We start from the raw sequence: 16,784 nt of genomic DNA, 5'->3' as shown, positions 1-16,784 counted from the left end.
CCCAGTATACACAGAGATGAACGTAACACTGGACGAACAATGTGGATAACTTTACTAGGTACCAACCAGTGCCCCATGACTGGTATTACAAACATCATGGTATGTGCTGTCCTGCCTGTGCATACATGAATATAAAAGATCCCTTATTGCATCGAAGAATAAAGGAGGGGCGGGACGTAGCTCAGTGGTACAGCGCTCGCTTGATGCGCGATCGATCTAGAATCAATTCCCGTCAGTGGGCCCATTGGGCTATTTCTCGTTCCAGCCAGTGCTCCACAACTGGTGTAACCAAGGCCATGGTATGTACTATCCTGTCTGTGGGATGGTGCATATAAATGATACCTTGCTGCTAATCATATAGAGTAGCCCATGAAGTGGCGACAGCAGGTTTCCTCTTTCAATATCTGTGTGTGGTTGTTAACCACATAACTGTAAATAAAATGTGTTGAGTGCGTCGTTAAACAAAACATTTCCTTTTCAAGAATAAATGATATAACAGTTTGCAGGTATTGTTAAAACATGGAATTTGGGGAAACTCTTGATTGGATAAAAAATAACAAAATCCTTATATTCATAAATAAATGTATTAGCCAATAATGTGCTATGGTATATAGAATAAAATAATTTGTTTCAATTACAAAAACTCACACTATAAATTAGCATACCACATATAACAAAATTTATGAAACTGACATTGTAAAGATTGTTCAGATATACAAATTAAAGATTGTTTAAATATACAAATTAAATATTGTTTAAATATACAAATCAATCAAAATAACTCTCGTAAGAAACAAAGAATGCTCACCCAACTGTAAAACACAACTGACAAAAGTAGGATATCACTGATAAAAGTAGAATATCGGGCAACTGTGGTGGGAAGGTAAGAATGCGGTATTATTATGCATTCTGGACCATGGATGTCTGTTACACATTGATTCTACCATTCTTGTACCCATTCGCAATCTATGGTGGCCAATTTAAGTCCACTATGTTTGATGCCACAGTAACCGATCTGACTATGGGAGTTAAATGCAGTCACTGGTGACCAATCTCATGCCACAGTAGCCGATCTGACTATGGTAGTTAAATGTAGTCACTGATGTCCTATCTCACACCACAGTAGTCAAACAAGGAATATGGTGGCCAACCTGTATCTGTAGTGGTCAGTCCACTGTGATCAATCCAAGTGTATGGATGCTAATCTGAACCCATTGAGGCCAATTTGAGTACCAAATCTTAGACCATATATGTATTAGCAGGCTAAGTTCAAAACTTAAAAATGTATTAATAAAATATGGATCAGCTATAATGATCATTTAAGCAAATGTCTGAAAACCATTCTCAACAGACATCTGAAGTTTAAAATTTGCCAGAATGTAAAGGAGTAAATTTTCAGTGCTGCTCCCGTACAGTACATGTCCACTTTTGCACACAATTTGTGGAGTGAACATGTTGCTTGTTTCAGGCAGTTTGATACCAATACAACACTACAATTACAATGTATCAGTGCGTACGTGGAAATACTGGTATGATTGGAATGCCAATATTAGGAGAGTGTGGAGGGGATTTGGAGTAATAACTCACATTTTCTGGTGAAGACTGCACAAGAGAATGCTATGCAAATTAAACACAGACTTTTCATCTCATATGAGACTTCTTGTAATTTTTGGTACAAACTGTTGGAATAATCTAAACAATGAAGAAGAAAACCTTCCATGATGCCTGAAACACAGTATATAAGTTCAGGTTTTGGCTTTACTTACCTCAATAATTATATAAACATTTTAGGAAAATAATTAAAGAAAGGGAAGAAAAAAGGCACTTGGGTATATCAAATTAATTCTTGATGAACTGTCAAAATCTACTTTGTCCTCACAACCATACCATTTCACAGAATCAACAAGTTAAAAAATGTTTCGTCCTTGTTATTAATGTTATCTGTTGAGTGGGTTGTGTTGATACGAAAAGGATTTGAAAATTTGTAAATGAATTGGAATATTCTTGTATTATTTACCAGTAGCGTTCATGCACAGCCATCGTAAGTTCACAGTTTTAGTTTGGTCAGTGGTCTGTCCAAGACAGATTTAGGAAGTTAGGACTTTATTAAATGTGAATTATTAAATTTCAAAAGTAACAGATCTGGTAAAACAAAGCCTAAATTGAATTTATTGGAGTGAGTGAATTTTTAAGCAATGAAAGAAATTAATTTTGTCTTACTTCAAAAAAGTTCACTGTATAGCAATATATACATGTATATTCAAAGCTTTGAGGAATCTACAAACGTTGTAATATCATTGGATGACATGGAATGGACATTCTGTAGCAGACCACAGTTTCTTATACAATATATATCTAGATACCATATTCTAGAGCAGAAGAAATATTACTTGACATCAGGGGAAACATAGTATTGGTATATGAAAAATAATATATATATATATATATATATATATATATTTATTTAAAAAAGCATCATGATCTTTGCAGTATTTTTGCTGTGAAAATAAAGCTTCCAAGTGAATTTATCAGTCACTTGAAGAACAAGACTAAGTGTCCCACATGTACAGGTTAAAGTGTAGAGCAACAAGCAAACAGAAAATAAAAACAACAGCTTCAAACACATCTTAAAATACACTAGTTCTTCAGGCCAGCACTGTACTGAAGAAAAGAAATGTGGTAAGATAACTTAACTAGTTTGTTTCTACGCAATAATTCGAAGGCTAGATAAATTTAATAAGGGACAGGATTTTTTTTTGGTGGGGGGGGGATTTTTTTTATTTTTTTATTACCAGGTCAGTAGGATTTTACGACTGTTCCATCTTTTCTATCAATACTTTGAACTAATGAGAGTTATCTGTTTTACTTGTAATGGTTGGACCGTCATCAGTGACAGAGCTGTGAAGTCGTGTATATCCTTCCCTCTCATTGGCAGTGATTATTGGCTATGCTCCAGAATTTGTTTCTAGGCATATAAATGTTTGTCTCCCACCCCACCCTATTACCCTCCGGATATCAATTTCACACTCACAGCAATTGTCACTCTTACACACTTACACACAAACAAACATTCAAGCTTTTAAAAGAAAAGAAAAGTAACAAACAAACAAAATTGAATACATACAAAAGTAACAATGACAATAAATATACTAAATTAAATAATTATGTGTTCTTTTCTCACATTAATGTTACAAAAAATAATGTTCTTTTGTTGAAGGCAGTTATGTCTAACTTATGTTTATCAAAGGCACTGTACAGTTTAAACATTTATGGAAACATTCAATAATAATTGGTAGAGAAGTCTTTAATAATGTATGCGCAGTCTTACATTAAACTAATAACGATGTAGTGTATTGGTGATATAAGATGAGCTATACCAAAACACCCTAGTCATCCATTTCTAGGAGGCCAGTAAATATATATATAAAATGTATATGTCACAGTCAAAGATGAGAATCAGTCCATTCTCAGGCAATTTGTGAAGTGGTCGACTGATTCACTCAGGTAATTTACAAATTGTCTAAATATTTCAATCATTTTACAAACTGACGGGAAAACCAGGTCTTTTATTTGACTGCTTAACTGAATTTTTTTTAATTTTTTTTTTGGGGAGGAGGGGGGGGAGAGAGGAGGATAACATGTACAGAACAATATTAACTATTAATACTATAATTATATCAGACTACTACTACCAACAAATTAAAGCTGCAATCTCTAATACATTGTTTATTAATTAACCATTTGGAACAGATTTACATTTTCTTTAACCTAAGAATCACCATTCTTCGATATACTTTGATGCAGTTAATAATGTAAGTCATATGAACATGTGTTAAATCACTAATACTGCTCAAATGGCCTTCACTATTTAGGATAACTATGTATTTAAAGAAAATACACATGTAATATATCTTGCATCAGAAAATGATGTTATGAAACTGGGAAGTGAGATTGCTGCTTTAAGTAAAATATACTGTGCTACATATAATATTTGTTCTATACAACAAATTAAATATATTTTGAATCAATCTAATTAAAATTAGCTCCACTATTACATGTGGATCTAAAGACAGCCAGTTGGAGCTCATGTCCACCAATCAAAACCTTACTTGCAGAATCCTGCCAGTGATTTAAAAATAATTTGAAAACATTCCGAATTATCCTGAGGGTATACCACATGTTTTGTGTGAATTACGAATGCCGTAAAACATGTTTTATTTTATAAAATAAATAATTTGTAATGTAAAACTGAAGACTGATTTAGTTTTTTTTAATTTTATAAATAAATAATTTTTAATGTAAAATTGAAGACTGATAACCCACCCCGTACGTATTGGTATGGTTCGCTGTACTGCGGCCACTAAAATAGACTCGCCCGATATTTTTAGAATTTGTATGCTCCCAAATAACGTTATAAAAGGCAAAGTGTGATTGGTCAATATTTAAATTATTATTTACAGACGAAATGTTACCTGGACATTGGGGACTACGCAGTGTTGTTAGTTTTAAATCACTGGCAGGATTCTGCAAGTAAGGTTTTGATTGGTGGACATGAGCTCCAACTGGCTGTCTTTAGATCCACATGTAATTGTGGAGCTAATTTTAATTAGATTGATTTTGAATAATATCCTAGATACTGCACATCTATAAAAATTAAATAGAACACCAATGAATAAAAAATACTAATAAAAAATATATAATACTATTTTCTATCTGCAACAATGATTAGCGTCCAGAATTATTCAGGGCTAGTCCTGAAATATCAAATGGGGGTGGCGTTGGGGATGAAACTTGTTCCAACACCCACCATAGATAAACATGAATTAATTTGCATTTTAAAATCCTATCCACCATACACCAACAATAACTTGAGTACCTCATTCCCCATTTGCGCTCCTATATGTCATCCATATATTAATAACTCCACCACCACATGATTATTTCTGGAAAAGCCCTTACCAAGAAGTGCCGACCCACTGTGGCATTAATCAACTCCAAGGTGATAACATGAACAGCGATATAAATAAGCAGAATGTTTCATTTGTCCACCAGATAAGTACATCGAGAAATCTACTTGTCCAGTAATATTTTCACTTATCCAAATAAATGTTTTGTTTTATTCAAGTACAAGAAACCTATTTTTGATTGCTCAAAATTAAACATCATTGAACATTTTTACTTGTCCACTGTACAACTATTGAGGTACATTTTGCTTGTCTGAGCAGATTTTCACTTGTCAGGACACATGGACAAGTGCTTATTTCGAACACTGATGAATGTTTTCTCACAGTGACACTGTGTTTATATAATGTTTTTTAATGCTGAAATAGCATATATAGTCATACCTGTAATAAAAACTGGTATATCAAAGACCGTGGTATGTGTTAGCCTGTTTGTGGTATGGTGCAAATAATAGATCACTTGCTACTCATGGAACAATTTAGCTGCCATCCTCTCTAAGACTAAATGTCAAAATGACCAAATGTTTGACACCCAATAGCCGATGATTAATAAATCAATGTGCTCTAGTGGTGTTATTAAACAAAACAAACATTAACTTTTGCAATAAAAGCCCCTTGTATAACAACCATAATTTTATCAAACGAAGCCTAAATAAATTTGAATATTTTCTGTTAGTAATCAAATACATGTATATGGTTATGTTCTGACAGATGCCCGAGTTAACTGTCGACTAGATTTTTATTTACATCCTATTTTTTATCATTAGTTTTATTACAGTATATAAATATTGGCTTCTTCATTGTGATAAACATTTGTTTGTAAATTAGAATGATGTCATGTACGTTGTATAAACTCAATCCACAAAAAGACTTGCTAGATAGATGTTACACAATTTCTATAGCAAAACTGAGTAATAAATATTATTTTTCTTTTTTGGAATGCAGGATAAATCAAAGAACTGTTTATAGACTGTTGAACTGTATGATGTTTGGAAACTGAACTTTATATGCCTAGTGCATAAAACAAACACTCGTCTAAAATAGATGTTAAAATCGGAATCAACATTTAAAATCAAAATATTAGATGAAAAAAACACCCACATCTGCATTAATTTTGTTTAAAAACATTGTCGGACTTCAGTTTGGCAATTTAGTCCCTTTAATTCAAACATCCATTATAATTTATCCATAAAAATATTCTCATATAATAATTGTAAATCATTTTTGTTTCTTCTTTTTTTGATTGAACAAAACTTTATAAAACAAAATCATAACGTCCCACATGGTCAAGTTATGGGCAGGAGGTTGTCAAACGTCAAAATGTTTAAGTTAATTAATGAGAATTTTTTCAGTTAAAACTTTTAACTGTAATAAATTTTTGAACAAATTAGTGAGGTATTGATTTTTTAAAAGTCCTGAGTTGTACACACACAAAGCACACAATACATCACTATGGTTACAAGATCACCAGTGCTAGGTAGTCGGGAACATACATAATCGGTATCACAATATTTTAACACATAATATATCACAATAACATAATATATCACAATAATTAAGATCACAATATTTTCAAGATGTGTTTTAAAACGAAATAAAACTGGAAATAACAATCACGGAAAAACCTCGTTAGTCAAAACAGTTTAAAGAACTTCTATATTTATGAATGATAGCTTTAAATACTCCCAAAATGGCTTTCGTTGGTATTGCTCTAAATTACAACTGCTAAAGCTACTCTCTCCATTATGTTTGCAATATTTAAGATCAGAATAGATCAAAAACTTTGGTTTTCTTCGATTCTTTTACATGTTCAGGGCTTTAAATCTCAGTAATTTGAGTGCTCCAGTTTTTGTTAGGTCTGTTCTGAGCACAGTAGGGTCTATTTTAAGCAGTAATGTTATCAACAGCTGCTGAAGAGTTCTGGACATTGAGAAATGCATTTCAAGTTGGCATATTTGTACTTAATATGGATGTGATTGTGTTGGGCATAACATTTATCACCTTGACGTCGGTGCTATTTAAAGCCTGGATGTTACTTACAATCCGTGTCACCTTTAAATGCAGTTTTAGGAAATTTACACTATTTGGTGTGACATACATTCCCAGGTGAGTGATTACCTGTATGTACATATGTGTCCCATGCACAGAAAAGTTGAAAAGTATACTTCTGAAGTTGTCGTTTGCATGCTTCTAGCAAACAGCTTGGGAAAATGTCTTTCTTCATTAATAGACATAGTCTACAGTAATACAAATAATACAGTTATTAATCTTAGTTTGTTTTAAAATTGGCAATGAGACACAACTTTGTTAAAACTGTCAGCTGTTTGTAATTTGTGTAAATCCCCTCCGCAAGACCAGGTGAGATTTGTGGCACTGCAACTAACGAGGTTTCACCGTCGACAAATAAATAACTTTGGTATAACAGCACATCGGTGAGCTTTCATTTCAAGGCAGATAACCTTTGGCAACCTTTGGCAATATATCGCAGTAGCTGGATGGACGGACGCAGTAGCTGGACGGACAGACGTACTCGGTGTGGGTCTTCTGCAGGGGCCTACTTTTTCTTGTCTGCTTTGGTGGCCTGCTTTGTGGTCGCCTTGGCAGTTTGTTTTTCAGACTGTCTTCTCAAATGCATCTGAAACAAAAAAACAACACTGATTGATTAAAAAATATATATTAATAATTTGGGGTGGAGTTTTTTAAAATGTTTAATTTATTTTATTTCTATGTAATTATTTATTTATTTAATTAATAATTGTCTTCTCCCAATCGTTTCCAATCTATGAGCTTTGTTAATGCCCAAATCATATAGAAATAAGAGCGGGACATGGCCCAGTGGTAGATCGCTTGCTTGATGTGCCTATTGGTGGGCCACTTGGGCTATTTCTTGCTGGTCCACCACGACTGGTATATCAAATGCTATGGTATGTGCTATCCTGTATGTGGGATGGTGCATATGAAAGATCCCTCGCTACTAATGAAAAAATATAGTGTGTTTCCTCTCTAAGACTATATGTAAAAATCACCAAATGTTTGACATCGAATGGGTGATAATTAATAATCAATGTGCCCTATAGTGGTGTTATTAAAAAGAGAAAAAGAAAATATTAAACTACTATTTATGTCCATGTGTAAAAATAATATTATATCACTTGTTACATATATACAATGTATGGTCATCAAGTCAACAATCCCAACCATGACATGGTCAGACTGTGCAGGGGATAATAATTATTTATTTTTTAAATAATGACAATTAAAAAAAAAAATACATAAATGATGATTAAAATATGAACCATCTACAGGGTTTAAGCTGGACTCAAAATATTACATATATTAGCAATCTAGCCGAAACAATGCAAAAGGTCTCCCTATACAGTTCACTTCCAGGTGAGAGTTCAATGATCACCTGATATCATCACCATTTTTACAGTGTTTCATGAGTGCATGTCATCACAGCTGTACATATTCCACTGGGCTCTATCCTGTGAAAATTTGAGTTTACTAAGCTAGTATGAGAGTGGCAGTCCTACATGAGGGATGAAACAGTAGTGGCAATCCTACAGGAGGAATGAAAGATCCTAAAGACAATGACTCTGCCTTGTGAAGAAATAAGATTTTGATCACTGAATATGGTTTTGCCATTCAGAGCACATTGATTTATTAATCATTGGCTATTGGATGTTAAACATTTGGTATATTTGACATCGAAACTTAGAGAGAAAACCCGCTACATTTTTCCATTAGTAGCAAGAGATCTTTTATATGCACCATCCCACAGAAGGGATAGAGCATACCATGGCCTTTGACATACTAGTCATGGTGCACTGGCCGGAACGAGAAATAGCCTAGTGAGCCCACAGACGTGGGGGTAGATCCTAGACTGACCACTCATCGGGCAAACGCTTAACCACCGAGTCATTCAGATTTCCTACAGTACCTGAAGTTGCAGCTTGTTAGTGAAGAAGAGTCGTTTCCATGTGTGCTGTTCCGCAAGATCCTTCAGATCGGAGGTGATGGGCGTTTCGCAGTTCATGCGGTAAATCTTCTCCCATAACTCGTCTCCGTCACACAGCTAAAACAATGACATCACCCATCAGTAAAACACAGTACAATATTCAACACACAATCCCCGACACTGTCACACCTCAAACATAAATGCATAAGCAACCATGTTTTTTTTTTTAAAAAGCAATGACTGTTAAAAGCATTTTTTTCAAACAGATATTAAATTTGTGGTATAATAGCAGACTTTTGTTTTTTAGGGACATGAGTGCAATTCTACCATGTGCACCTCTGTAAAATTAATCTGAGGGGTGCAAAATGCTACACCCCTGCTTTGCACTTGTCAAAATGGAAAAGACCCCTATTGCTATTGTTTGTGGTAAATTCCTCACTTATAACAAGAGTACATCTACAAATATGGCATACATACCGGTAAAATGATTACATCATGGGGTATGAACATTATACTACTGGGGGGGGGGGGGGGGTATGCAACAGACAGTAGCAGCTATAACAGGTATAGTAACAGTGGTGCACAGCATGCTGTCACATCCATGATGTTATTTAATTAGCAGCACACTGCGCTCTGTCACATTACAAAAGGGTTAAGAAATTACATTCGTTGTAGGCCTTGTGTTTTAAGGTGGGCTGCAAACCACCTGCCTAGCCCAAATAATGTTAAAAATCACTGTTTTCCACATTATTTTGGTCTAGGCAGGTGGTTTATAGTCTGTGTCATCAAAACTGAATGAAGGCCCACCTGAAAACACAAAGTCTGCATTGGTTATAAATCACCATCACTCAAGTCACTGTTAAAATCACATTTAGGACGACAATTCGTAGACAATTACTTATAGGAATGCAATTTTTCCTTTTTGCAAATGTGACTTACTTATATGTGAGTGACTAAACTACTGATAGTGATGTACCTTTATATAGTGTGGTGTGTAGAGATAAATGTAAAAATGTAACATGGATTTAAATATAAAACTGTAACTGCAGTGTCAACAACATATTCAAATGCAAATACTATTTGTGTCTATATTCAAGAAAAGTTCAGACACTTCTGTCCTGGGCAATCTGACATCACAATTCACTGCATCCAGGACAGAAGGGATGCCAAACATTAAAACGAATCACACATATCTCACCTTTGCAATCTTCATCACAAGCAAAGCAAAGCAAAAAAAAAATCATACTGTACATACATAGCAAAACATTTTTTTTAAAGTATCCTTCTCCATTTGATTTATCATTTTGGAGTTGGATATCAGATTCAAATGGCATAAATTTAAGGACTGTTTGGTGGTGTTTGTTCATTAATGTTCTGAATTTCTTTCCTTCAGATGAACAAATACCTTATACTAACCTTTTTGAAGAATTTTGAAACCCGTCGAAGCCGCTGGATATCTTCCAGGTCGAGCATGAGGATAATTCGCAGGAGGACATTTTTAGGGAGGCGTGGAAGGTAGTCGATATGGCCGTCGGACAAGTTTATCAAATAATCCAACATGCTAGATCCCCCAGTGCGAGTGATTTCACCTGAACAACATGGAATACATTCATAACAACACAAACAACATGTAGGCTTTCAAAAATAAACTTACTACCTGAGAGAACTGAATGATTGTGTATACCATTCATGAGCAAAATCAAGGCGAGCTGAAGATCACTCTCCTTAAATGATGCTAGCCGAGTTTCAAATTAAATTCATTATATTTTTTATTGCAAGACGATCAATTTGCTGCTCTCCTAAAACTTTAACCATGTGAATGATGTCCTAAATGTCATAGGTTATGCAAAACTAAGGTCGACGACAGTCACTTTTCGCACCCTTGTTTTGGCTTCGTATACAAGAAATAAAACATATCCAACGGTCATGTTTTTATATGATATATTTGACAAAAGGTACTTTTTACTTCTTTCGTCGTTTAAAACTTAAAATTAATATTTTGTCCAGAATTATGAAAAATACAAAAAATACCGACCTGTAAACAGCGTTGTCTGCTTGTTGTAGAAATTTGACAGGGGTCAAGGTTAGTAGACCAGTTTTTATTTTAATGTCGCGAAGCATTGTAATAATATTGCTAATTTTGAATTTGGATGACATCAGTATTCCAATGACATCACTTTGCATCTCCTTACAATAATCATAAACTGGGTACATGATGTTTCCGTTTTAAGAATGCAGGAAAAATTCTAATGCGAAATTGCTATCGAAAATTATTTGTTTGAACATTACTAATGCACCTGAATGTTTTTGAAAAAAAACTTGTGATTAAAAATTTGTACCTTTTACGAAATATGGATTTCATGTGAAATTACGTTAAGATATGCTATATTTATTGTGTACAGAGCCAAAACAAGGGTGCAAAAAGTGACTGTCGTCGACCTTAGAATTAGGTCATGTAGGCAATGGGCAAAAGAAATGACTGTCTGCATAATTTGCCATAGCTTTGGGTATGCACAAAATTTCACCAAATTATATTTTATACTTTTTAAAATTGCAGAAACCCACCATTATTTTCTAATAAAATATCAATCATAACATGAAATTATTTTACCAAATTAAACTAAAATTTGCCAGTTGTGTTTAAAATTCACAGCTGAAAACGTTTGCATAAAATGTATTTGGATCTACCATAAACACCAGGACAATCTAAATCATTTTGATTTTGCAAAAAAATTTTTTTTTAAAGCAAAACGTCAGAAATGTGGAATTAAATGGTAAAAATGCTGTAATAGGTGAATTTGTTTTATATTCATGAATCACAGTCTGTGTCTTTAACCTAGCTTTGTTACATTTCCCCAACACATTTCACCTACTATAGCTAATTATGCGTAATGAGTAACACATTCCCTGTACACTTTCCAAGTGTCTGTCTAACCTAAAGGAGTTAATTAATGGAAATCATAAAGAGAAGACTTCAACATGGAGGAAGTAATATTAATTTATCATCCATTAAAGGCTTTTCTAGGAGATATCACTGGCACTGTAATTTGCGATATCTCCTGCAATATTCTCTTAGGAGATATCGCTTCTTTTTGTGACATCACTGTGTATGTTTCAACATTAAACCTATCATTTGTGATGTCACGCCACTGTCGTTCTGCTAGTTAATGAGTCTACCACTGCCAAATATAGTGACATTCAACCCACATTACTGACATTGTTTACAATTGTCGCAAATGAAAAAAATGATAATGGATGATAAAACAAATACCCCCTCTCGTGTCTTGTGAAATGATAATGTATCAGCATGAGTTGATAAAAGTACTTATGAACTCATGCTGATAAATGATGAGATCACAAGACACTCGGGGAGTATCCTCTATTAAAGGGGATTCATTATTGTGGGTATACCCTTTATCAACTGAGCTTAATTGGCTTCATTATTGTGGGTATACCCTTTATCAACTGAGCTTAATTGGCTTCATTATTGTGGGTATACCCTTTATCAACTGAGCTTAATTGGCTTCATTATTGTGGGTATACCCTTTATCAACTGAGCTTAATTGCAATCTAAAGCCCTGAAAATTTTGAAACATGTTTACTATAAATTCAACCTCAAATTTTCTTATGTAACAAACAACAGATAATGTGTGAATGGATTCTTCTTTGTTACCTGTGTATAGGTAATTTGACCATCATCTTATAATATAGCAATTATTAATTTGTTATATAATTAGAAACATTCCATTGTAAAAGAAAAGCCTACATGTATACAATTTCAGATTTCAAACTTATTTAAAATAACAACTTTGTAAATACATCAATTAAAAAAATTGATTTTTTTTTATACATTTTAAAAAATCATTTAAATTATAAAAAGTTCATAAAAAAGTTAGTGTATTAATTTTTGGTGTGTGCATACATGTTCTTAAATGTGAATGCATGTGTTGATGCATAGTTACACGTGTTCATGCATGAAAAATGTGAAAACGACAGAAACGGGAAGAATCTACTTGGAACATAAAGATCAACTGTACACCTTTGAATTTAAAATTTAACAATGATACAAAAGGGATTCAACAATTTTTTTCTATAAAAATTAATAATCTGTAACCATCACTTTGAGATTTATTTGTTTCAATTGCAGAAAGGTTTTGAGATCATTTTAAAAAGTGAATAGAAAAAAGAAAGAGACTAACAATAATTTTATACTCTGCCCCAACTATCTCTTTTATTATACTCACTATGAAGTGTCTCATCATGCTTGAAGTCTTCCCAAGTATCTCGTATTTCTGTTGGTGCTACATTACTGTCACTTCGTGTTGGTGGTATGATCTTCCACAAGCGATAAACAAACTGAATTTAAAAGAAAAAAGGAGGAAAAAAAGATTAATGTGATATCAGTTATAAAAGTGACATCATTTATGAATGTGATGTATGAATTACCGGGTATGGTACAAGGCCTAATAACTGTAGGGGTTCTGTTTTCAAGGGTGCCCTAGAAACAATTAATTAAAATTAGCTCCACTATTACATGTGGATCTAACAGCAGCCCGTTGGGAGCTCATGTCCAGTTGACCTTTCATTCGACCAATCAAAACCTTACTTGCAAAATCATGCCAGTGATTTAAAAAGAATTTGAAAACATTTAGGATTATGCCGAGGGTATACGAAATGATTTGGGTGAATTACTAAGTATGCCGGAAACTAATTTCAATATAAAATTTGTTTCAAGACGGAAAACAAACAGTGATGATATAGCCATAAAATCAGTTTATACTAGAATACAATCGAGAGTTTATTACTGCAATTTCCCCACCTGTTTTTTCAATGTTGAAATAGACCAACAAGTTCACCTATTGCATAACAGTCTCGCACGATATTTTTAGAATTTGTATGCTTCCGAAAACGCTGTAATTGGTCGATATTTAAATTGTTACTGATAGATAAAATGTCACCTGGACATGGGAGTCCACACAATGCTGTTAGATCTACTGGTAGACCAGTAGAGCTAATTTTAATCAGATTGCCCTAGAAATAGCAATTTCTTGTGTATTAACAAGCTTTGCAATATTTAAAGCTGTCAAAAAATAAAGGTTATTGGCCATTCATCCTTGTAGAAAAAATATTATTTATTTTGAAATATGTGATACATCAGTTTAGGACATTTAGACAATGGAAAATAAACATTTGATTCTGAGCAAAACATGTTCATTGTAAACCATCCGAGTGGCATACAGTATTTCATTAAAGTTTTAAATTACAAATAGTCGAGAGATAAATAATACTGTGCACATCAATACTCATGCATGTTACACTTCTGTATAAAGCTTGCACGCATGCATGAACCTGTGATGTCACATGTATCAACATATGAAGAAATAACATTTCCTAATTCGTTGACAGGACTATGTCCAAAATCAGAAAAATAATACATAATTTCCTTTTTTAATCAATAAAAAGTTAGTTTTCAATAATACCAAATATAAGGGTCCAGAGACCAGAATTACCAAACATGTAACAATTACTGCGTGTGCGACTATTTGTTATATTGTATGCTATACATATATGTAAAGTAAGATCCATTTAAAAACTATTTTGGCAAATGAATTCAGCTGTAAATATTAAGGTCGACGACAGTTACTCTTCGCACCACTGTTTTGGCTTCATACACAATAAATATAACATATATTATTATAATTTCACTTGAAATCCATATTTCGTAAAAGGCACAAGATTTTCTTCAAACACATTCAGGTGCATTAATGTTTAAATAAAAACATTTCAAAAGCAATTTTGCATTGGAATTTTTGCAGTGTTCTGAAAAAGGAAATGTTATATATTCAGTTTATAGTTATTGTAAGGAGATACAAAGTGATGTCATAGGAATACTGATGTTATTCAAATTTAAAATTAGCTATATTATTGGGAAAGAGTTCGACCCATACCCATCTATATCAAAGGCTCTAAAGACCAATCCTATCCTTAAAAGTACCCTAACCATTGAAAGGGAAGTACGGGTCGAACTCATGCCTATTATTACAATGCTTTGCCACATTAAAAAAAAAAATGGTCTACTAACCTTGACCCTTGTCAAAATTGTATAACTGTCGGATATGTTTTATTTATCGTGTATGAAGCCAAAACAAGGATGCGAAAAGTGACTGGTCGACCTAAAGTTAATAACAAGTGTGTTATGTATAGCACTGAACAAAATTTTGCTGGTCAACCAGACTATGTTTTTATTATACATATATGAACATGGAAATAAAGTTATTGTATTGTATTGTATAACAAGCAGACAACGCTGTTTACAGGTCGGTGTTTTTATTTTTCATAATTCTGGACAAAATATTACTTTTAAGTTTTAAAAGATGAAAGAAATAAAAGTACCTTTTGTGAAATATATCATATACAAAAATTACCGTCGGATATGTTTTATTTATCGTGTACGAAGCCAAAACAAGGATGCGAAAAGTGACTGGTCGACCTAAAGTCCTAAATTGTGTTATGTATAACACTGAACCAATAATGTGAAAGAAAGAAAATAGTATTTATTTTATTATTTTTCGGTTACACGTGTTTACTTGACTGTTTGTTGTCATGTGAGCGACTGATTACTCCAGGATATAAATTATTATGACAATTTCTGCAAAGTTGGAAAAGTAGTTTACAAACTAGTTCTTAATAACCTTTAGCTAAATTACAAGTGATTATCAATAAGAATATACATTACCAAGTTTGGTGTTACAAATATATGAAAAAAGTCTTTTGAAGGCGATGGTGCTACTTCAGCAATATCAACCAGAGCCCCTTCCGAATTTAACCAGTGTTTTATAGACGCCATTTTGATGCAATCTCCATCCCAACGGCCTTGACGTTGCCAACCAATACAAATGTTCGTTAAAGATCGTATATTTCCGTCATTCTCGGTAGCATTCGGAGGATCGATACTAGTAGCCACATGCCACATGGTATGCACTGTTCTGCCAATGGATGAGTGCATATTCATGAAAGGATATGCAAAATCTTTAACAGGTTTGAAGATGAATTACACTTTTTAATAAAAATATGTCAAGGCCTTACAAAACTCTTGCGACCATGTTATGCTAGGGTCAGATTATCAACTGCTACGACAGAGTTGGTCAACTCGCCGTTCTCACTTCTACGACTGTCCAATTGCTAGTCTGAGTGCTCTTACAACTCGATTCTCATCGTGTATGAACAACTACGAACGATTAGTTGTTACTCTGGGCGCACCGGGGCGGGATTTAGCTCAGTCGGTCGAGTGCTCGCTTGAGGTGCTTGCGTCGCAGGATCGAACTACTTCGGTGGATCCATTCAGCTAATTGGGTTTTTTTTCTCGTTCCAACTAGTGCACCACAACTGGACAAAGGCCGTGGTATGTGTTTTCCTATCTATGGGAAAGGACATATAAAAGATCCCTTGCTGCATTAGAAAAAAAAGTAGCGGTTTCCTCAAATGACTACGAGTCATAATTACCATTTGTTTGACATCCAATAGCCGATGATTAATTAATCGAGGTGCTCTAGTGGTGTCGTTAACCTACCACGTCTAAGGACTGCCCGACGCGAGGTAGTGTATTTATTTTTAGCGCGCTGAATGATGAATGGTTATAACTGCTTACATCCGGGAAGCGGTGGTATCCTATTTTATTGTTCGTGGCAATACTCTTAGGAACTAGAAGTTACATTCTTGAAGACGTGAAATAAGAAATGATTTAAATGGTGTAAAATGGTGTTTTGTTAACATGCGTGAAGTAGTCAGCTGCGAATGACTTCGCGTCCAGCGCTGAGGGTACGTCGTTCGTATCTCATGTGGGGAAATTGTATTTTTTCTATTAC

At 33.9% G+C, this 16,784-nt stretch overlaps 1 protein-coding gene across 1 annotated transcript; it reads right to left on the bottom strand.

Moving 5' to 3' along the window:
* Positions 1-4,553: 4,553 nt before the first annotated feature.
* LOC121369159 (F-box only protein 36-like) lies at positions 4,554-16,230 on the bottom strand. Its single transcript, XM_041494057.1, has 5 exons — positions 15,656-16,230; positions 13,164-13,275; positions 10,336-10,508; positions 8,902-9,036; positions 4,554-7,596 (listed from the first exon to the last, which is right to left on the bottom strand). Exons 1-5 carry the CDS (start codon positions 15,929-15,931, stop codon positions 7,516-7,518), a joined length of 777 nt encoding a protein of 258 aa, XP_041349991.1. The 5' UTR covers positions 15,932-16,230; the 3' UTR covers positions 4,554-7,515.
* Positions 16,231-16,784: the final 554 nt, after the last annotated feature.

The sequence above is a fragment of the Gigantopelta aegis genome, chromosome 1 (genome assembly GCF_016097555.1).
Source record: "Gigantopelta aegis isolate Gae_Host chromosome 1, Gae_host_genome, whole genome shotgun sequence".
In the NCBI taxonomy this organism is placed as follows: Eukaryota; Metazoa; Mollusca; class Gastropoda; order Neomphalida; family Peltospiridae; genus Gigantopelta; species Gigantopelta aegis.
Note: the sequence above shows the minus strand (reverse complement) of the source record. Positions and strands in the feature narration are given on the sequence as shown.